Here is a 22,689-nt window from a genome sequence, read left to right on the forward strand (position 1 = left end):
TGACATTTAAGGATTACCTGAGCCCGAAGCTATGCTTTTACCTCTAATTTACTTATTCAAGAGCAGCGAAAATGCTCTGATCACAGAAAAACTACCTAATAAATGCCAAAGGCTTTTAAATGAACAATAAAAATTACTACTGTAATATTTTTTGAGAATATCAAGAAAATAAAAATGTAATTGAGGATCCCTGATTGTCCCTGATTATTGGCTATATTGATAAACCCTGTAGTAGATTTTTCTGGAAAAGAAAAGAAAAATCTAGTAAGCTTAAATGCAACCAAAAACTATGCTAGGTTGAAGAAGTTGCTTTATTTTCCTTGATATTTGAACATTAACTAGAGAGCATATCCTACTAATTTTGCTATTGCAACATCACTGAATAAAACACGAATATATCTTCCTATTTCAATTGATGCGTATTTAACTGAATAATGCTTTGTATTAGCTTCAAATAAGCATCATGCTAGTTATGCTTAGCCTACTTGGTCAGCTATGAGTTAGTTTTGTGCCATTTATTGTGCATGCAATTAAATGAGGTATCCTTTAGCTGACTGTTGTGGGGTATCATGGTGCAGGAGAAGGCCACAAAATTGTGGTTGAATAGTTTACCCTCATAAGCCAATTCTTCTAAGATTGGGTCATAAGGTCTCCACAAACTCACAAATATGTAAAACAGTGGTTGCACTCAGTGAGGCCAGTTAATAAAGACACAGGCAAGGACTTCGTTTGTGTCTCTCAATGTAGTTTCACTTGGCAAAGCTGTGGCTTTACACACAGTGAAGTAGTGTATACATCCAGCACCTGTGTTCCAGATTTTAGGAGAAATTCAGCAGGGCATGCGTAGCCATGTCTCATTGGTGACTATGCGTTTCCGTCAGTGAGTGCGAAAACATGCCATCTTAGGTCAGGATGCATTTGGCTATTGGCTATTAATTTTTTACTTCTTTAATCCTACCAAAACTGCAAATGGTTCAAAATTCTGCTTGTGTCTCTAAAATATCATTTGAGACCATTTGCTCTCTGCATCTTGCTGATAATGGAATTAACTTGGGAGCTCCCCCTCGAATTGAATTACAGTCCCAGGAAAAGGCACCCTTGGCTGAAATGGCAAAAGCCTTGATGTTTGCCCTATTAGGACACAGGCTATAGATTACAATCCAGCAGCGAGGGAAATGTTATGAAATGCAAGAGCTCTTTGCATAAGCCTTGTATGTACTCAAGTGGAAATTGTTCTGTACTTTGCCAGACAAGCACTAGTGCATGGTCCGGTGCCAGAGGTGCAAAATGTCCTGCAGTAACTCACCGGGCACTCAAAAGCTAAGTACAATTTCCCTGAAGGGGGCAAAATGCCAGACAATGGAGAGGCAACTCTGTGGCATGAACCAGGGTTCTTAAATTAGGTCACGTCAAAGTGAACCGTTTGTTTTTCTTTTCAACTTTCCGTGAAGGGAACCAACTGAGCAGTCCTTACTATTTAACTGTGATCCGGGCATCAGATAAGCTGTTTGTTATGGTAGTGGGACACTGGGTGCTCCCTTATATAAGCAAAGTTTAGCTTATTTGGTGGGAGATGTTATCACCTTTGCTTCTAGAGAGGCTGTTCATCAGGCCCCTGCTTGTAAAATTTCACTTTACAAGAAGCAATTTCTCTTCATAAGAAAACATAGAGTTGTGCCACTGCAGATTTGTACTGCTGCTATCTGGATGTCATCTTTTCCAGGTTCTACAGGAGCAGTATATGGGTGGGCTATCTAGTCAGTGTGAAAGTGAGTTGGTTCCTCATGACCCACTGGTAAAAAGGTTATCTACCTAGGCCAGACTTGGAGAGAAATTTCCAATGGGGTAGCACTTACTACTGTTGACTGTTTATAGTAAATGTAATTAAAGCTAAAATGTCTCTTGTGTGCACATGAACCAGCACCAGTGTACACAGAACACAGATTATGCATAGCAATGAGCAATGATGGATTTATTGTTAAGCAGCAACTTTAATTTATTCACGTTTGGTAAAGTTAGCTTGCATTAGACTTTAATTATGTTCTATTACAGTCAATATAAAACACATCCAGCTGAATACAGTGAGCATGATTTCAAATCACACACATCCATGTTTTCACCAACATGCTGTTTTGCACATCTACTCGATTGCTGCTCTTGCTGGTTTTGCATGAGGTTTTGTGTAATATTTACAAGTACACTCTTGTTTACAGTTCTCTTTTTGCACATTGTACTGTATAACACATTTTACAGTAGTTTTACTGGCGTGTATTTTGTCCTGCACTGTTTGCACTCGGTTGCACACGATGCACTTTATGTAGCTCGGACATCCTACTTTAGCCCTTAGCTTAGCTGTGTCCTGTTATGTAGCTCTATGTAGTGTGATGTAGCTCTTTGTTGTTTTATGTAGCACCGGGGTTCTGAAGGAACGCCTCATTTCACTGTGTACTCCGCCAGTTATATAGTGAGGAAAATAAGTATTTGAACACCCTGCTATTTTGCAAGTTCTCCCACTTAGAAATCATGGAGGGGTCTGAAATTGTCATCGTAGGTGCATGTCCACTGTGAGAGACATAATCTAAAAAAAAAAATCCAGAAATCACAATATATGATTTTTAAACTATTTATTTGTATGATACAGATGCAAATAAGTATTTGAACACCTGTCTATCAGCTAGAATTCTGACCCTCAAAGACCTGTTAGTCTGCCTTTAAAATGTCCACCTCCACTACATTTATTACCCTAAATTAGATGCACCTGTTTAAGGTCTTTAGCTGCATAAAGACACCTGTCCACCCCATACAATCAGTAAGAATCCAACTACTAACATGGCCAAGACCAAAGAGCTGTCCAAAAACACTAGAGACAAAATTGTACACCTCCACAAGGCTGGAAAGGGCTACAGAGAAATTGCCAAGCAGCTTGGTGAAAAAAGGTCCACTGTTGGAGCAATCATTAGAAAATGGAAGAAGCTAAACATGACTGTCAATCTCCTCGGACTGGGGCTCCATGCAAGATCTCACCTCGTGGGGTCTCAATGATCCTAAGGAAGGTGAGAAATCAGCCCAGAACTACACGGGAGGAGCTGGTCAATGACCTGAAAAGAGCTGGGACCACCGTTTCCAAGGTTACTGTTGGTAATACACTAAGACGTCATGGTGTGAAATCATGCATGGCACGGAAGGTTCCCCTGCTTAAACCAGCACATGTCCAGGCACATCTTAAGTTTGCCAATGACCATTTGGATGATCCAGAGGAGTCATGGGAGAAAGTCATGTGGTCAGATGAGACCAAAATAGAACTTTTGGGTCATAATTCCACTAAACGTGTTTGGAGGAAGAAGAATGATGAGTACCATCCCAAGAACACCATCCCTACTGTGAAGCATGGGGGTGGTAGCATCATGCTTTGGGGGTGTTTTTCTGCACATGGGACAGGGCGACTGCACTGTATTAAGGAGAGGATGACCGGGGCCATGTATTGCGAGATTTTGGGGAACAACCTCCTTCCCTCAGTTAGAGCATTGAAGATGGGTCGAGGCTGGGTCTTCCAACATGACAATGACTCGAAGCACACAGCCAGGATAACCAAGGAGTGGCTCTGTAAGAAGCATATCAAGTTTCTGGTGTGGCCTAGCCAGTCTCCAGACCTAAACCCAATAGAGAATCTTTGGAGGGAGCTCAAACTCCGTGTTTCTCAGCGACAGGCCAGAAACCTGACTGATCTAGAGAAGATCTGTGTGGAGGAATGGGCCAAAATCCCTCCTGCAGTGTGTGCAAACCTGGTGAAAAACTACAGGAAACGTTTGACCTCTGTAATTGCAAACAAAGGCTACTGTACCAAATATTAACATTGACTTTTTCAGGTGTTCAAATACTGTATCATACAAATAAATAGTTAAAAAATCATACATTGTGATTTCTGGATTTTTTTGTTTGATTATGTCTCTCACAGTGGACATGCAGCTACGATGACAATTTCAGACCCCTCCATGATTTCTAAGTGGGAGAACTTGCAAAATAACAGGGTGTTCAAATACTTATTTTCCTCACTGTATATAGTTGAAATGACAATAAAAGGTTCTTGACACTTGACTTGATTAATATGGAGCTTTCTCAGCTCAGGTCTTTCTCATCATATGCTCTCTACATATTTTTGGAAACAATTCTATGGTTCTATATCGATTTTATGTTAAACATTATCAAATCTTTATTTATATTGTGTAATGATTTAAATTCTGATTTCAGATGAATATTTAAACGCTTCCCGACCCTGCTTGATGTTAAATAAATGAATTGTTCAAGAAATGAACTGTTGCACTTGGCTTTCCTGTTTAAAATCTACCAGAATTATGTTAAATAAATGATATTTTATGCCTGTTTTCAGGTTTTAAATGGTCTTTTACAAACTAATTTCAAGCTGCTGGCTACAGCAGTAAACTGTTGATGTCTTTCCCAAAGACTACATCTGCTTTTGAGAAAGAATGTCAAGGGAATGCAGTCAAGAGGATTTTAGAGCTGGGCTGCTTTCTACATCTTTAGGAGGTCTGAGCATACGCCAATATTATTTACTAGACGTGTACGGATCTTATTAATTAATTTTGCATGTAATCCATAGCTCCTGATTATTATTATTATTATCATTATCATTATCATCATCATTATTATTATTATTGTTATTATATTCCAGTGAGGTTAGGTTACTGTTCACATTCCTGTTTTTTGTTTGTTGGTTTTTGGGGCCAAACTAAACAGGGACTGAATACTGAAATATAAATAGCTGAATCTAATGGCATACATGGCACTACGATATGTGTGTGTGTGTGTGTGTGTGTGTGTGTGTGTGTGTATATATACACACACACACATCGTAGTGCCATGTATGCCATTTTATATATATATATATATATATATATATATATATATATATATATATATATATATATATATATATAGCTCACTTCACATCAGCACAGAGAGTGAAATGTATTCTAAATCTAATTTACATTATTAATAAAGACATATTAAAGAGTAAAAACATAATATAAAGTAATAGATAATATAAGTAAGAAATGGCATCTCTTGAGTCTGAGGCTGCTGAAATTCCACTGAGCTTTTTGATATACTATTAAGACTGTTATCAAGCATGTAATATTGAGAATATGATTCAAATAGAAAAAACAAAGGAGAAAGAAAGGGAATAAATATACTGATTTAATGGGAATTTCTGATGTATTTATGCACTGCTTTGGCATGGTCAGTATAAGTGCTTTTCAATAACACAGACCAAGACATGAGTTGAATTGTAACAGCTGTCCTATGTGTCTTCCTAATCACTGATTTGTTGAGTGAATTTGTATAAAAAAGAGTTTAGGCTTTTAAATTCTCAGGAAATGAGCAGCCATTTGCCGGACATCCAACAGTCCTAAGGGTTTTCAGAAACATAAAAAAGGTTCGCCTGGTGGTGCCAACAGCCACTTAAGTCTATAAGAGAAAAATATAATAGGGCAATATGGTCTTACAAGTACAAGGCCATGGCTGTGTGCTTAGTGTAAAGGGACCTGATTAATACACCATGACCGTGTCCTGATTTATTGCCCAATAGAAGAATTCATCAGCTTTACAAAGTACTGTACAGTTCTCCACTGTGCACATCAGCTGCAAACATGAATGATTTTTGTAATAATGTACCTCATAACACGGCCCATCAAGTTTTGCATAATAGTTTATTGTAATTTTGACACTTCCAGCACAGTTCACTTGAACAACCACACAGCTGGAAAGACCAGAACATTATTTGAGAGTTATGGCCAACGTCAGAACAATAAATTCTAACAAAACTGCACCGTCTAATCGGCGCTTGTGCTTCTGGCTTGTGTCTGCAATCAAGCTCTTAATGAGGGTTGAATGAGCTCAGTGAGATACAGGCGAAATACACTGGTGTGATTGAGGTTTCTGTACAAGGCTGGAGACCATTTTGAAAAGATGCCACACAGGTCCTTTTTTGTATGGACTATTCAAGCCTCTCAGCTTTTACTACTCCCCTGGAATCAAGCAATACACTTATAGCCCTCCTCTTAGGACCTGCTGTGTGACCAATACATAAAATCTGCAGAGTTAATGTTGCACTGCATTGGTTAAACATTTATGAAAGAGATAGAAGGAAGTGAAGGAGAGGAAGTGCCTGAGGCCCTTTAGAGGCATTACCTCATACTCTTTCGACAGCGTGATGATGGCATTCATAAACGGGACACAAGGCGTTCTGTATTTTCGGGAGACACCTGACAGGTTGTAATCTATTTAGATGATGGGTGAGCTCACAGAAATAAAACTATAAGCAAAAATGATTGCACTATAATCTCTTTTTTATTTTCCAGCCGAATTATGATGAGGGTCAGATATTTAGTTTGGTGCATTGCTCTGGTCGCAAAAAAGTGAATGGCTTTTTGCTTTTATATTGATTGTGAGCAGCTGTGTTAGTCCAGGAAAAAAAAGTAAATCGAATGATAGTTTAACAAGCACAGCAAAACAATCAATGGATGAATGATTATTAAGATTATTGGATTAGATTCTAATTCAATTATCTATTAAATATATAAATAAATAAGCCCTCAAGTGATAAATAAATATTAATGTTTGTCATCCACTGTATTGAGTCAAAGTATTTCTATTTTTCTATTATCAGTATTAATAGTCCTTTCCCCCAAATTCTATGGAGTACAAAATGAATGCCTGTCACTAGGAAAAAAAAACTTTACTGTGCACTGACCCTTCAGTGAGTTTGTATTTTACAGACTTTATAATTATGCTCCTCTGGGCACTATTGCCAAAATCACTTGAGTGAAAACCAGTGAGGCTTTCATTACTTTCATCCTGCAAATTGCTTGCAATCTCTGCCAGCACTCATCTTTGTAAAAGAGCTGAGCTGCTCCGTTCTCAGAGGCTTGGCACTACACAATAAGTAGGGAGAGAAGACCGATCATTCTAGCATGAACACAGGTCGACCTTCAGCAAAATGAGATTAAACTCCTTCTCCCATGTACAAAGAAGCAAAATCAGCAGCTCGAAAGCTGCAACCCGACTGTGGAACTGACTGTAATTAGGGATTCCCATGCTTCAGTTAAGGATCAGTGCAAATTAGAATGGGGGTCTCAGTGAGTTGCAGGCAGGGGTGTAAAGTATTTGAGTGAATGCACTTCATTACTGTATTTATTATATTTATTGGTTCTTTTCTAGTTTTACTCAGTATCAAAGATATAAGCAACTTTTACTGTCTTCTTAACTACATTTATGATTCAATATATGCATTTTTTCTAATATATTTTACCTGACAATGACCATTACCAGTTACTATGCACCTCTGTTGGAGATGCCATAAAGGCTCAACACTCCCCTAACCGCTTCTGCAACTTTTTATCACCACTGGCCTCATTTTTAGCCCAAAAAGAGATTCAATAAATTATAAATAAAATCAGCTTTTGTTGACGTTGAATTAAAAATATTGGCCCCTCTCTGAGACTGAGAGGTTCATCAAATCAGTCAGCACTAAATATTTGGTTTTACTTTATATAAAATGATTTACTATAATTTTATTTGTCCATTATATTCTGATGGTTCTTCTGCTTTGTGACATGATACTGTACTTTTATTTGTTAATTAAAGATACCTTTTTTAAAAGGTTGCTTTACTAATACTTTTTTTTAACTGACTTGTTTGATCTTTGTTTCATTCTGGCATGTTGAAGAGGCTGTTGTGTTGATCTTGTTTAATGCAGTATTGAGTTGTACAATTTGTGTACAACTGTTTTTGGCTCTTTACTAAGAAGTCTTGGTGTCGAGGACTAGTGCAGCTTTAAGCCTACATTCAAGCTGAGTCAAATACTCAAGCACTCTTAAAAGGTAGCCTAGTGGTTAAAGCATTGAACTTTGGATCCAGGTGTTGTGGGTTTAAATCTTGCCCATGCCAGGCTGCCACTCTTGGTGCCTTGAGTAAGGGTACTTCCCCCCATGGGTGCTCAGTTGTGTGAATGGGGATTAAAAGTACTCTGCCATAGATGGTCCCAAGCCAAGCTGTGAAAGGAGGAGGGTGGGCATTGGGCTAGCACCTGTAACAATACTGCTATGGAAATGGTAACCCATTAGGCATTTAATGGTGTGGGAGAATAATAAAAAGTCTTGTTTTTTTTCTAATTTTATTTTCAGGTACTCTTTACACCTCTGTTAATTCAGACTGTGTGTTCTAGCAACATAGTGGGAAGAATATGGAAGCCACCATGTTCATCTTTTGTTAGCAACAACCTAACTGATGTATATTTAGCTTCTCAAAACAGCTGGGGAGTCTGAACAAGCTAATAGGATTATGATTTTCAGGTACTCTTTGCACCTCTGGTTACAGGCTAGTTTGAGTATCTCAAAAATTTTGAGGAGACTATTGAGTATACAAAGGATGATGCAAAAACAACAACAAAAATACATACACTGAGAGGTTTCAAGGTATGGGGAAAAACTTCAGACTGTTTGAGTTGATATGAAGTCTACACTAACTTAAGAAAATTACAACCACGGTAATCAGAAATCTCAGATTGTGTTTAGGGTTTCGAAATTCAAGACTATCATGGGCACAGGCTTAATGACAATGAACAGCTGGAAGATCTTGGCTCACAGATCCTGGAAATATAACCTAATCTTGTCTTCTCCTGTTGTAGTTCATCCATCCCAAGGCCTGATATGGTATGCATTTAGAGTTACTTTTCTCTCAACCATAGTTAAAGAATGAATATTTTAGATAATTTAGCCTTCCTGTCAGTTCAAATCCATCTGATCATTCTACACATCTCACCTACTTATTAAAGCATCTCCCCACAGAAGTGTTTTTTTTCTATCAAAAATTGTTTTGTGAAAACACCAGTTAATTCTGATATACCAACCTGTCTCACAATTCATTCATTCCATGGTCAAAGTCACTGGGCTCAGACTTTTTTGTCCTTTTTTATTTTAAACAAGTGGAACACGGTGATTACAATGTTGGCTTAGCAATTTATTTCTGATAATTAAACCAGTTACTAGAGCAGAACTGGACAGTGCATGAAAAAAGGTTGTAGTTCAGCAAGTTCAAGTTTTTTGCATGAACCATTACAGCTTATACAGAAGACCCTCTGTAGTGGTCTATTCACTCATGGGCCATCATCTAATAGTGAACAGTGAAGTGATGACATGGTTTGGTAATGACATCTAACAAGACATTTATGAAGAAAATTGAACAGAGCACTGTAAACCTCTCAAATTCTCAAAAACGTTTCTTTTTGCTACATTGTAATATAAACTTTAAGTATATTTAAACTAAATTTTGAGTCCAGAAAAAATAATTTTTTGTAAAGTAGGAAACTTCAGATTTAGATTCACAATAAATAATCCAAAAATCTATAAGGTCTTACTGCTAAAATAGTAGATGAGTTCTTGCTTTCCTGGAGACTAAAGAACGGCCTGTGAGTCTTTAATGAGAGGTTACTAGGTGGATATATGATAAAGAAGGCTATTAAAGCATCATCATCAGCTTTGAACCTTCTTAGAAGTGCTGTGAAATCCATTAACAAAGTTAATAACAAAATAACCAAGTTAAAAAAATACACCAGACATTAGCAAGGTCAGACCAAACTGAGTGCATCAACACAAAGGTCAACTGCTATAGAAGTCCCTGAGTCTAGCTACAACTCTGAAATCCTAGCCCTTAATAGAAGATCCTGTGCTATCAGTGTTTCACAGCTCTAGCTTCTATGGGAGTGTTGCCTGATGAAAGAGAGTTTTGATGACGAATCTGGGTGCTTTTAAAAATAAAAAGTATATAATAATTGGTGTAAAACACATATAGACCAACCTCAAAGTAACACCATTACCACAATTAAACATGGTGGGGTATCATCATGCTCAATGTTTTTTTTTTTTTTAAACATATATATATATATATATATATATATATATATATATATATATATATATATATATATATATATATATATTTTTTTTTTTTGCTTTTGAACGCAAAAATGCAATTATATTCCAACGGCACATTTAGCCAACGTACAGGGAAAAAAAAATTACAAAGGAATTCGTTGAGAGAGTGGCATGTGTTATGACCTCCAACATTCTCCATTTAATTTGGCAGAGCTGGTAAAAATCTACATGGAGGAATGGAAGAAAATAGTAAAATCAAAATGTGCAATTGTACAGACATAATCTGAGGGAATTCTGAGGTCCATTCATTAACTAAGATTTTTGATTATGTAGATTTTTGTTTATTTATACTTTTTTCTGAAATCGATTTTGTGGTCACTTTCAATTTTCAAATGAATTCTGCTCAGAGATAATTAATCTTGGGTTATGTATGTGTTGAGAGAATACTTTCTGGAGACATTGCATGTGTTTATTCTCCACTCCAAGTTTGACAGAGATGTTTTATTTGTTTAGACTCCATGGTGATGTTTAAAAAACTGAGGTGCCAAAGCAAAGCAAACCATAACCTCTTCAAACTTTTGGCTTAATTGCAGTGCCTATCAAATGTTTGGAAACACCTAGTTTTTTATCATTTTTGAGAAACAAAAATAAAAATAAAGAATAAAGCTTTAGAATTGGGACTTATTAGGAATCAGGTTTAAACTGGCACATTCCTACTACACCTTTACTTAAAAAGTAAAGTTGTTGCCTACTTTTCCGTCCGAAACAGAATTCTGTTCCCTTGCACATTATTGACTCTACGTCTTGCAGTTTAGAAGCCCTCATTATTATGTGGGATCTTTCAAAAAGAGTTGACCCTTTCTAAGAGAGCTTGTCAATTACTTAAGCCTGAGCCCTTGCATGACCCTTCAAAACATTTCTCCTCACATGGTGCCACCCACACAACATAAAGGAATTCATCCTTCTTCTGTGAAACATCACTGGCACAATAGTAAATTGCTGTCACGCTTGACTTTTGAATTCCAGGGTGGTCTGAACAATGAATTACTGGATGAGTAAGAGCTGAAAACTGACCACAACCCTACTGCTTTCTCAGACTCACCCATAATCCAACCAAGGTTTTGTTTTTAGGTATGGTGTGGATAAAGTTTGATTAGAAAAGGCTTCTTTTTCAAAATCATGAAGGAACTTCAGCTGTCCGAGTCCTGTATATACAATGCACTTTCTTTCTTGCTCAAAATCAAAAAAAATTAGATAAAGTTTTTTGACAATCCACAAAATACACAGATGTTTCGGTTGGTAAATCTTTTAACTACCAAATTTCAGTCTGCTTTTGATGTTACTTATCTATGGCCTTCATCTCGCATTATCCTCTGAAATGCTGATCATAAAGATTTTTATGGATATTTGCAATGCCAAATGGTGGGATCTGCCAGCTCAACTGCACAAAAGCTCCAAAGCTGCGGAAAATATTTAGCCAGCAGGGTTAAAGGCTATGCGACGGCTGTTTGAAAGGAAAGCCGTCATCTTCTTTACAAAGGCCGAAACATGGGAAGCATCTCTTCGAACTTATTGTGGCTGCCCATTCACAGGATTTGGTGTGAAATGAAAGGCTTTACAGGTTATACGTTTTGAGAGTGTGCATTTTCTATCCCCTTTGTCCCCTTGCTTTAAAAAAAAATATCCAGTTCATTATTCAGGTATCTAAATCTAATAAATGACTGAATAATCAAAGTGAGGGAATGACATAATAGCTGATATTATATTATAAAATAAGTGACTACACTACTACTAACAGGCCCAAGTAGACTTTTTCCCCCTTTTGCCACCCAAGTTCGATTACTGCAACCTTGGAAAAAGTCGTCCTTATAAACCTTGCTTTGTGCTGCAATGTTTAGTTTCCTTGTGAAGGCAAATTGGAATGACACTCTAGACACGGTTCTGCCAACAAAAGTAAAGAACAACATGAGTGTGATGTGCAGGTACTGAGAAAAGTTTGGCTATTATAAATATATATATATAAACTGATTGAACATTTGCATCGAGAAATTGCTGTGTTATAAAACATTTTAACACATGATGTATTTGGAAAAGGAGCAGTGATAATTACCTGTTTGCAAAATCTTATCACCTCATATAATATTTATAATAAGTAATATAATTATTATACACATTATAAGTATTAGCAACACAAGCTGTGCATCAGTCTTTTAACTCCATATAGAATTTCTTGGCACTAATACTTGTTATGAATGACATGAAAGTGATATATGGACATTTACAAACAATAAACTTTCAATCTAGGCATGTACAGAACATCACAGCTAGCTGCCTATGCAGTTAGATGTATGAAATACAGGGGTGGCTTCCATTCTCCTTGACAATAGAAAAGGATTATTAGGCATGTGGCTGTTTTTCTAGGAGACACAGAACAGTTGTATCAGCAAAATTACAATGTGTGGTACGCAATTTCCAACTCGGTCACAGAGATCAGTGATTGCAGCTTGGCAAAATGATCTAACACTTTACTCTCTGTTGCTTGGGAATATCAACTCTCTTACATTTTATACTCTTTGTTTCAAAAAGTTAAATGGAATGTCAAATTATGCATAAATATTTATTTATGCACAGTTAAAATAATGTATACACAGTATACAAAGGAAACCGGTAACAATAATAAGTGCTTCCTACTACATAAAAAAATACAACATACAGAATTAATGCTCGAAACTCTTTTTAAAAAGAAAAAGTAACAGTTTCTAAACATTTCTGATGGTAAAGTCTTAAGATCTCCCCTGAATACAGCAGTTAATGAAACAGTACACAAAGGGGTGTTCAATTTCTTAGGCTAAAATAGTCACACTGATGAAAAATACAGTATTTGACACATTACATTTAGATGCAATTTATCATAATTATACATAAATGACAAATATTTTATGACAAAAAGTTTTTGCCCGTGTGTTTTAACTTGTGTGGCTATTTAATTGTAAATGTAGTAATACATTTTAATTTTAATTCTAAATGTAGTAATGCATTTTCAATTTTCATTTACATTTTTAATAAAGGGCTCAATAAAGCATATCTAAGTCTAAGGAATATAAGAATGCATTCTATTTTGCAGTACTTAGACAGACTTATATGTTACTTGGTAGTGCAATGCTTTACATTTAATTCAAGCAGATCAGATAAACCATATTTATGTCACTGATTTGCATTGGTCATTTTATGTTTGACACGAAAAGTTGAATGTTATGATATAACAAATGACCTTGTTTTATCTTGTTTTATCCAATGTGTCACGAGGTAGGTTATGTGTGACTTCGAATCATCACAAAATACAATTTTTTTTCCCCTCAGTCTTTTCAATTTTGCATGTCTTACAGTCTCGCCAGTCAGCGTCTTCTCTTGAATCATGGTACACAGGTGAGGTACCATGAGAGACACAAATGACAGCAAACATAAATCAAAGAGGTTTGTTTAGACTGAAAACAACAGTTCTACAGAGTATGTCCGCAATGCTTAAAGGAGTTCCAGCGAGTCTTGACAAGTCGCTAGCATGTTTGTACAATACAGAAATCCAGTTCTTGGGGTTTCTTCTTGCTTGAGCAGTGGTTTCTGGGTAAGACTAGTCTGGTTTTAGTGATACAGTGTAGAGGCCGTTTCTTAAAACCTTTCCCACAGCTTTTTGAGCAAGCAGACCACTCACCGATACTCCACATAGGGCAAGGGTCCCCGCACGCCTTCTGAGAACCAGGTCTTTCGGTGCTGTCACAGTATGCAGTTACTTTCCCATTCGAGTCCAGGCATTGGACAAGTCTTTTCTGTAAGCCATTTCCACAGGTTACAGAACATTCTTCCCAGTCACTGGTAACCCATTTACTGGAAGGTTTTTGATAGGCTTTATTATTTAGATGCGCCTTGTCATCCAGAACGCTGTTCTGTACATGCTTTTTCTCTTCCTTCTTCAGAATCTTTCCCTCTTTCTCCTTATTCATGTAGTAGGAATAGCGCACACGGGGAGGTGTCATTTTCCCCACAGACAGTATCTCTACTGTCAGGGGCTCCTGAAGTGGTCTCATTACCTGCAGCTTCTCCACTGCTGTGGATGTTCCACTGTAGCGTAGTGTAGTGCCATTTACAATGATGTGTCGGCCAACAGTAGAGACCACATAATTTCCATTGAGAAGATACTGACCATGAATGTTCTTGATGGCCAAGTAGTTGTCATCATTTACCAAACCACGGTAACCACGTTGCCTGATGTCTATATTTGAGGCTCCAACTGGTAGAGTGATCACAAAGTTATACCCATGTCTAAAAAAAAAAATAGAACACTTGTTATATTGGGTTTACTGCCTTATCCATAATGTCCAAATATGGAAACACTATAAATTACACTTACACAGGTTTGGTGAATGCTCCAGAGATTTTTTGACAGTTCTGGTTGTTCCCCCCACACACACCACACTTGTCGAACTTTAAGTTGGAGCTCAGCTTTCCATCGCAACCTGCTTTAATGCACTTTCCTTGAACACAGACTGCTGAAGTATCTGGGGAGCAGAGTGTTCCATCCACAACCTGCTCAAATAGATAAAACACGCTGTCAATGCACTCTGCTTAACAACCATGATGGCCAATGTATTTACAATATCAGTGAATACAGAACACTTAGACAGGGATAAAAGGTGTTACATTATACAAAACTAATTTTTCTAAAGGGAGGTGGTTTAACATACCATACCAACTACTCAGCCTCTGGAAAGTACAATGGGAGTATCAATAACTGAAAGCTTCAGTCTGTAATTTGTTTATTTTGAGCAGGTTCTGACTGATACACTACAGCTGCATATCATTCTGTGCACAGCTACTTTTTGCTCTCCAGACTTGACACTGATGTAACCAGTCCCTCTCACTGGCAGAGATAAGTTTCTATTAGAATCAGCCCCTTTCACTGATACTTGAGGTTGTGTACATTTTGACATAGTATGACGTCCACACCTTTGGCGCAAGTACATAAAAGTATCCGGTGCCACTGGCTCTGCAGATAAGTTTGCATCTGTCTTTTGGAGAAACTCCTGAGTATTTTGGGACCCACATCACAGAAGGTCCAAGTCTGTTGGTGTTGAGAGTGAAGTTATTGAAGGACTCGCACTGCTCCTCACGAAAACTTTTGCCTGCCAAGTGTATTGCAACATCAGTACAATTTTATAAACACATTCGGGATCACATTGCCACAAAGAAATATAAACTTACAAGTATCCCTGTGCCTGTCAGACAAAATGAAACAGATTCTCTTGTAGAGATGGTCTAAAGAAAATCCATCTTGCTTACCTAAATATTTGCAAGGTTCCAGGTGGCAGGAGCGATATTTTACACGAAGGCCTTGGCAGTATTTGCCCCCATTTTCAGGAACAGGGCTACTGCACTCCCTTCTTGCCAGTTGAACTCCTCCTCCACATGTTCGAGAACATGATCCATATGACCCCCATTTAGACCACTGTCCATCTAACTGTGATAGAAAACATTAGAAACCAATCAGAATTTACAGAATTCCATTTGGAAAAACTATATATTAGCAGTTTTATGTTAATTTTTTTCATTGTATAGGACAGGGGTCCCCAAACTACAGCGCGCAGGTCTAATACGACCTGGCCCTATATTTGGAACCACGCTCTTGCCAGAGACAAGGTAAAGTTTGGCTTCCATACTAAAATAAAATAAAAAAAATTTAAAAAGTTATTAACATTCACTTACCAACCAACAGAATAGTAGATTCAACATAAACATTTTGATTTTAATAGCAATGAATATGAAAAATGTCATTATTATAGTAATAATACATATAACAAATACATTTTAAAACATAATAAAATTTCAAAATAATACTTGTAGTCACTCTGGCCCAAAATTATGTGGCCCTCACAGAAAAAAGTCTGGGGACCCAGATCTGTTTTCTCCATATGCTTTCTCTAAAGAGGAATATAGCTCGAGGAAATGAATGTACCTGATTTAAAAACGAAACAAAAAAACATTCACATTGAAAAGAATTGGAGCAATATTATTATGACTTTTTTCATGCTCTCACCATGGGTTTAATGGTGGTGTCCGTATTTGTGCAAGCACCCCTGTAGCATATCCTGTTGTTGCCACAGCTGGTGCCATCAGCCCAAGGGAAGTGGCGTGTCTGGCACACCAACTGACCCCTGGTCGTTCCTGTACACCACAGCTTTGAGCAGGCTTGCATGTATGGACAAGGCTTGGACCCAGAGCCGAATGCCAACTCACACTGGTGGGTAAGACTGTAGGCAGACCCTGGAGAGTTATCAGGTAGCATGAGCAGCTTCTGGGGCTTATCTAGTAGACAGTCACCTTTTGGAAACAGACCAAAACTGTGGTCATATACCATATTTACACATATCTATCTATCTATCTATCTATCTATCTATCTATCTATCTATCTATCTATCTATCTATCTATCTATCTATCTATCTATCTATCTATCTCTATCTATCTATCTATCTATCTCTATCTATCTATCTATCTATCTATCTATCTATCTATCTATCTATCTATCTATCTATCTATCTATCTATCTCTATCTATCTAGCTATCTAGCTATCTAGCATCTAGCATACTTTCCATATTAAATTAATAAATGTCCCAGTTGATTAGCTGGAACTGCCAAAAAAATATTAATTGCTTTATGTTTTATGAATATGTAAATTGAAAGAGTTATATTTGAAAGAACAAAATTCTAAAGTGGTGTCTATGCAAACTGTTTTAGATAGTTTGAACTACAATATGTGTTCAGGTCAAACCGGGACTTTTTAAAAGAACGAAGGAGCGAAGGAGTGAAAACTGCATTTATTTTTCGACATACATCCCCGCTACATTTATACACTTATCTCAGTGTTTGACTAATGCCTGGAAAGATGTGGCATAGAAAGATTTGAAGTCTTATGTAGATATATGTGGGTTTTACACATTTGTTTACAAGAAACTTCACCATGTTGCATGCACACTGTTGTCTGCCATCTTGATTAACGTTTTCTGGACTGGCCCGCAACATGTGTGCCACCTATCAGTAATAGGACACACTACCCACTTGTAGTACTACTGCATGTAGTACCGCTGAGCTAACATCCATTTTTATACATGTACAATTAAAATGAAAACAATCCCGGTTGGACTTGAACTTGTAACTGTCTGAGCAGCCATGTCTAGATGCTAGTCTTGCATTGTTTTGCCATGCTTGCTTAGTGAGAGAGAGAACTAGCATCTAGCATGTGAGGAAAAGTCTATGCAAGCAGCCTGTGTGGACTTACCATGACCAGAATCTAGGAAGTTAGTCAGAATGGCTGCACTGCAACTGGACCAGGGACTGTTGTAATCAATCTGGATAAGGGTAGGGGACATCATGTGGTTGTCCTTTGGTTTCCCAAACATCTCACAGGCCTTCACATTGTCATGTGGCATATTGAGGACATGGCCTGGACATGAAAATAATCACTGCGATGAACTGGCCTATATTGTAAAGTATTTTTACAGTGAAGTTGTTTCATTTTGCATGCAGTGCACATGCACTAAGAAATAAATGTATTTGTTAGAACATGGTAGCATTTTCCCATCTGGTTCTCATTACAGTACTACTTTAACATTGTTAAAGAAATGTTCTATAACATAGCTTAATATCCGCTGTCATCACTTTTGTCATGAATCACACTCCTTGAGAGAAAATACTTCAGTTATGGTCCAACAACTGATGTCATAATGATCGCAGCCCAGTTTTCATACCATGTACATTATTTTACAAGAAACAAAAATAGAGTTTACCTAATTCATGTGCTGTGGTGAAGGCTGAGGGTAGGCCATCGTCCTCAATAACTGAACAGCTTCTTTTGGGATCACAAATGGTTCCAACATCAGCCATGCCCAGAGTGTCACAGGTCGTAGCCCCACACAAATCCTGTTGGAATTTTGCAAAGCCCATGACCAGTATGTAGAGATTTCATGCAAGAAGTAATGTAATGTGAGTGTTATTTTAAGCAGGCTAAGTGGTCTGACTGAATGCACTGATAAAGGTTTGAATTTTATTGTGGCTGAAATATGTGATCACTTGGTACTGATCAGCAAACTGGAATGTGAGTTTTATTGTCCGGCCAAATAATAGGTAGTGCAATTCTAAATGACCAACGGGGGTGGCCAAGAATGTGCATGAAAATCTGCAGTCAAAACACAGATGAGAGAAGAATGATCATAGTATGGCCAGCTGTCGCCTCCATGAATAAAGAATTGTTAGGGTGAATGGTTGTAATGAAATTGAAACTTTACTAGGGTTTTTACAGAATCGTTTATTCATTCAATAGTAAAATCACTGACGTTAACGGAAATGGAAATTTATAGTAAATTATTTTTCATAATGTATTCATATTAATGCTTGGGTTCATAGTTTTGCATGTGTCCAGCAACTGTTCAAGGCCTATACGCCACTTAACTCACAGTATATAAAAATATATATTATGTAATGAGATCAAGAGTATTTTTTTATAATCAAACTAATATTACATACACTACACGAATCAGTCTACCGCAAAAGCATGGTGTTTTTACTTGAAAACGAAAGGTTATTCCTTCACAAGAGCTTGGGATTAAATGCGTCACTTAATGATTTCACAGCAATAAGTAGCCTTGACCCTGTGAACACTTGAGTCACACTCGAATATTTCAAGCACTTTACTACTACTGTCATGGGGAATTCCATAGATTTCTCTCTCTCTCTCTCTCTCTCTCTCTTTTTGTCTCTTTCACATATTCTGCGTATATTGCTTGTTAAGAGGTTCGCTTGTATCTGTAGTAAGTCTTCGTTGTGTCTGTAGTATGTGTACTGTCTATACCATTGCAGCATACGGTTTTGGATAAACGTATCCTTTTTATGACCTTCTCATACTAGTTCCCATGAATGTAAATAGCATTCAGAGAAGGACAGATCAACACCATTACAGAACAGCAATAATAATTCAAATGTATTCACCATTGAACCAGTTGAATCATTTTAGATCATTCTCACATACCCATACATGCTGCATATATATGTGTATAATCTAAATCCTCAGCTTTCAATGAATAAAAAAAAAGAGATTTTTTAAGCTATATTCTGTAGTGTGTGATTTGTCCTGGTCCTGGGAGACCTCTTGTAAGCACCCTTGAGCTTTACTGATTCGCTGGATCAGGGAAACTGTATGAAGCTTAGATTTTCAGGACATTAGACAAAATTGCCAAAAGTAAGTTGACACCTGATCATATGTGATTCTTTTCCAAACTGCCACAAAGTTAGAAAGCACAGGGTAGGTATAAGATGTCTTTGTATGCTCTTGCATTACAATTTCCCCTTTACTGGAACGAAGAGGCCCAATCCTGTTCAAGCATGACAGTGCCCCCGAGGACAAAATGAGGTCCAATAAACCTCTGGGTTAAACTTGGAACACTGACAGAGATCTCCTTACCCCGACATCAATACCTGACCTTACTGGTGCTTTTGTGACTGAATGAGCATTTCCTTACAATCATGTTCCAAAATCAAAAGAAACCTAGATCTAAAGATCTAAAGAAATGGATGTGTTTATGTCATTTGTTAGTCCCGAGTAGACATGTCCTGAGGATAATTGTTAATTCTGCTCAAAAACAAGTTAAAAACAGCCCACTGCGATTCAATCAAGTGACCCGGTCCTGTTACTTACCTGCTTTGTGAAGAGAATCGCAGTGTCCCAGTACTCAGGGTGTTTGTCATTCATCTTGTTCAACTTTCTCTGCCAGGTGCAGAAGTTGCGCAGCGTGAGAGCAGCATTGCTGGAAACCTTGGGTCCTTCCTCAGGCTCATGAATCACCAGCATATCCACTACTACAATATTGATAAGGTTCATGATGCTTGGGTGTTTGTACAGCTTGGCAGCAACAGCCAAGAGGGTCAGAAGGTAATGTCGCAGGTCGTCCCCATGAAACTTGGCCATGGACTCGTCAGCTACAATCAACACCTCCACATATCTGGGTAATGAAACGAACCTTTTGGATCTGTTAGCACCTTTCAGATGAGCTTTGGTGCGCATTTTGGCGTGCGCCTTTACGCGCTCGGGTATTTGGAGTAAATCTGCAGTACCTTGGTTCATTCCTGTGGTCACTCCGCATCTTGAAGTGACGTTATATAGAGTGCGGCGGCGGCGTATCACGTGCGTCTTTCCAAACGCATCAACCGTCTCGTTCGCTTTGACCTGAAAATCGTATTCCATGCCGTTATAAGAGAACGCACCGCGCACTCCTCCACACACACTGAGACCCGCAGAGGACGAAGGGTCCGAGTTCACATCCCCGGAGTAGAAGCAGCGGCGCAGAGCGGAGACACGTGCGAGGTCAGGCGCGAGGAAACTAGAGTCAGGTGCGACGTTCAGACTGAACACCTGTTGGAAAGCGTGTATTTGAAAACCACACTGCCATCCGGTCTGATCTGCTCGTGCTCTCGGGGTGCGCTGTCAAGTCGCACAAGTTCGCAAAAATCCATTTCGACGCACGTGCATGCATGGGTCATAAGCAACAGGCTTAAAATGGGAAACAACATCTGGAGCGACATTGTTCTTTTAGTGCAGAGATGCGCTCTGAGAACACCGTGCAAGAACATGCAATGCCTTCAGTCGCATGTCTTCATTATCCTGCACCGGCGCACTGCATGACCAAACGACCCAATAATCCAGGGCTGTACAGATCCTGCAGACCCTGCAGTCAAGTTTCATCTATTGCGTCATATGTAACAATCACGTCAGAGTGCTGTGGAGATGATTGGATACTGGTTTTGCACGCGCGAGTGTGACGTTCAGGCGTGGCCTTGACTTATGGGGGAAATTATAAAAAGTGGAAATGCATGATACAAAAAATGAAAAAAAGTGATGAAAAAAATCGCACTTTCCCATAGATCATGTAGACGTAATAAAAATAAAATAAAATAAATAAACAAACAAACAAACAAATAAATAAATATAAATAAAAAATAATAAAACTCTAGCTAGAATAAAGCAAATAAATATGGCATCAAATAAACTTCTGTAAATAAAATGAAATATTCAGTAAATACACAGTTACACATTTACTTGATTTTTTTTATTTATTTTACTGTATTCAATTTGATTTGATATTATTTAGGAAAAAACTAATCAGATTAAATGTAATAAATGCACGAAGGTGCACCAAATGGATTTACAAAAAAAAAGCTAATTTTCGCCCTCTGGTGTTGGAGGTTTGTAACTGTTTTCTATATATAAAATATATCATTGATGCTTGGTTACTGGTCTGTGCAATTCCAATTATTAATTTTGTTTATTGAGTTATTAATTAATTAATTCATTAAATGATTCATTTATTTATAAATGCTGACCATATACTAGCCCATACCTGAGAAGATGAGTAAGAAATAAAGAAACAAAAAAACAAGCAAGCAAACAAACAAATGTGTTGGAATTTATGTTTTTTTATGAGTGTAAAAGGGCCTTTTCTCAGTACCTTTTTTTGTATCACTGTAACTTTTTTAGGAAGACAAGCACAGAATATAAATAAATACCAGTCATATAAACTGCACCTATTCTATTACAGATTTTTTAAACAAAAACTATATATATATATATATATATATATATATATTAAACCTAGTAATAACCTCCTGTTTTCTTTTGTCCCACATGTCGTATATACTACAACTACCACTTATAATAATAATAATAATAATAATAATAATAATAATAATAATAATAAGTATGAAGTATGAAGCCATATTAATTCATAAAGGTTATACATTTATGTTAAATAAGGATACTGAACTTTATTTCTCTATTTAAAGGAGAAGTAAAGCCAAAAAATCACAACACAAACAGCACAATTCACCCATAAGACCATTTTAAAAAGTACAGCTAAAGAGAAAAGTCAGTCCCTTCAACTATTTGCTACATTTTTCAAAATAAATTTTACCATATAACTTAAGAACAAAACTCTGTTTCTAAGGTTAAAGATACAATGAATATCAATTTAAAGGATTTCATGTCATGAACTTAACAGTACTTGGTTCCATCCTTGAGCCTGGAACTTCTACCATGTTCCTAGCAACCATGTAACAAACACGCTGTTTTTAATGCCTCAATGGAGCTCTAATGATGGAATGTTCACTTGACCAGCAGAAGTAATAGCCTAATTCTATTTTATTATTATTATTTTTACTTAAATGATGTAATGAATAAAACAGCCTCAACCTTTACAAGTCATCAAGTGGTGGCGTGATTGCCTTTGAAAACTCTCTACCGCCTCCTGGTGGATGTGAAGGTTTATTCCAGCTGCACACTTTCTATAGATGATTCAGATCAGATTCAATTTCATAATCAGAATTTTATTTCAGATTCACATATATCCTAAAGGTACACTGAATTAGACGTGTTGCCCATTAACTGATGCGACTGTTTGCCTGTTTGAAATATAATTAGGCTTTTAGTAGATACACCATCTTGGCTAAGAACAAGGGACATTGTATCAAGAAGAAGATGATCCAGATGTCTAAATGTTTCTAAAAGTGTAATATTTCTACAGTAATATATGACAATCTGAGCTGTGAGTTTTGAGAATGACTTTATAGTTCCTCTTAGACACTGCGGCTGTACAGGACACGAGGAACGGCCTCAGTTTTTATATTGGACCAGAGATATGAGT

At 37.3% G+C, this 22,689-nt stretch overlaps 1 protein-coding gene across 1 annotated transcript; it reads right to left on the reverse strand.

Annotated features, from left to right (window-relative positions):
- Window positions 1–13,412: 13,412 nt before the first annotated feature.
- On the reverse strand, window positions 13,413–20,968 carry LOC124394070 (A disintegrin and metalloproteinase with thrombospondin motifs 15). The gene is given in 9 exon segments (XM_046862116.1): window positions 13,413–14,267; window positions 14,356–14,531; window positions 14,952–15,127; window positions 15,285–15,462; window positions 16,039–16,322; window positions 17,280–17,444; window positions 17,788–17,920; window positions 19,692–20,429; window positions 20,432–20,968. Coding segments are annotated over 9 exon segments (2,805 nt in total). The 5' UTR covers window positions 20,624–20,968; the 3' UTR covers window positions 13,413–13,504.
- Between the last annotated feature and the right edge of the window lie 1,721 nt (window positions 20,969–22,689).

Source organism: Silurus meridionalis, chromosome 12 (assembly GCF_014805685.1).
Source record: "Silurus meridionalis isolate SWU-2019-XX chromosome 12, ASM1480568v1, whole genome shotgun sequence".
Lineage (NCBI taxonomy): Eukaryota > Metazoa > Chordata > Actinopteri > Siluriformes > Siluridae > Silurus > Silurus meridionalis.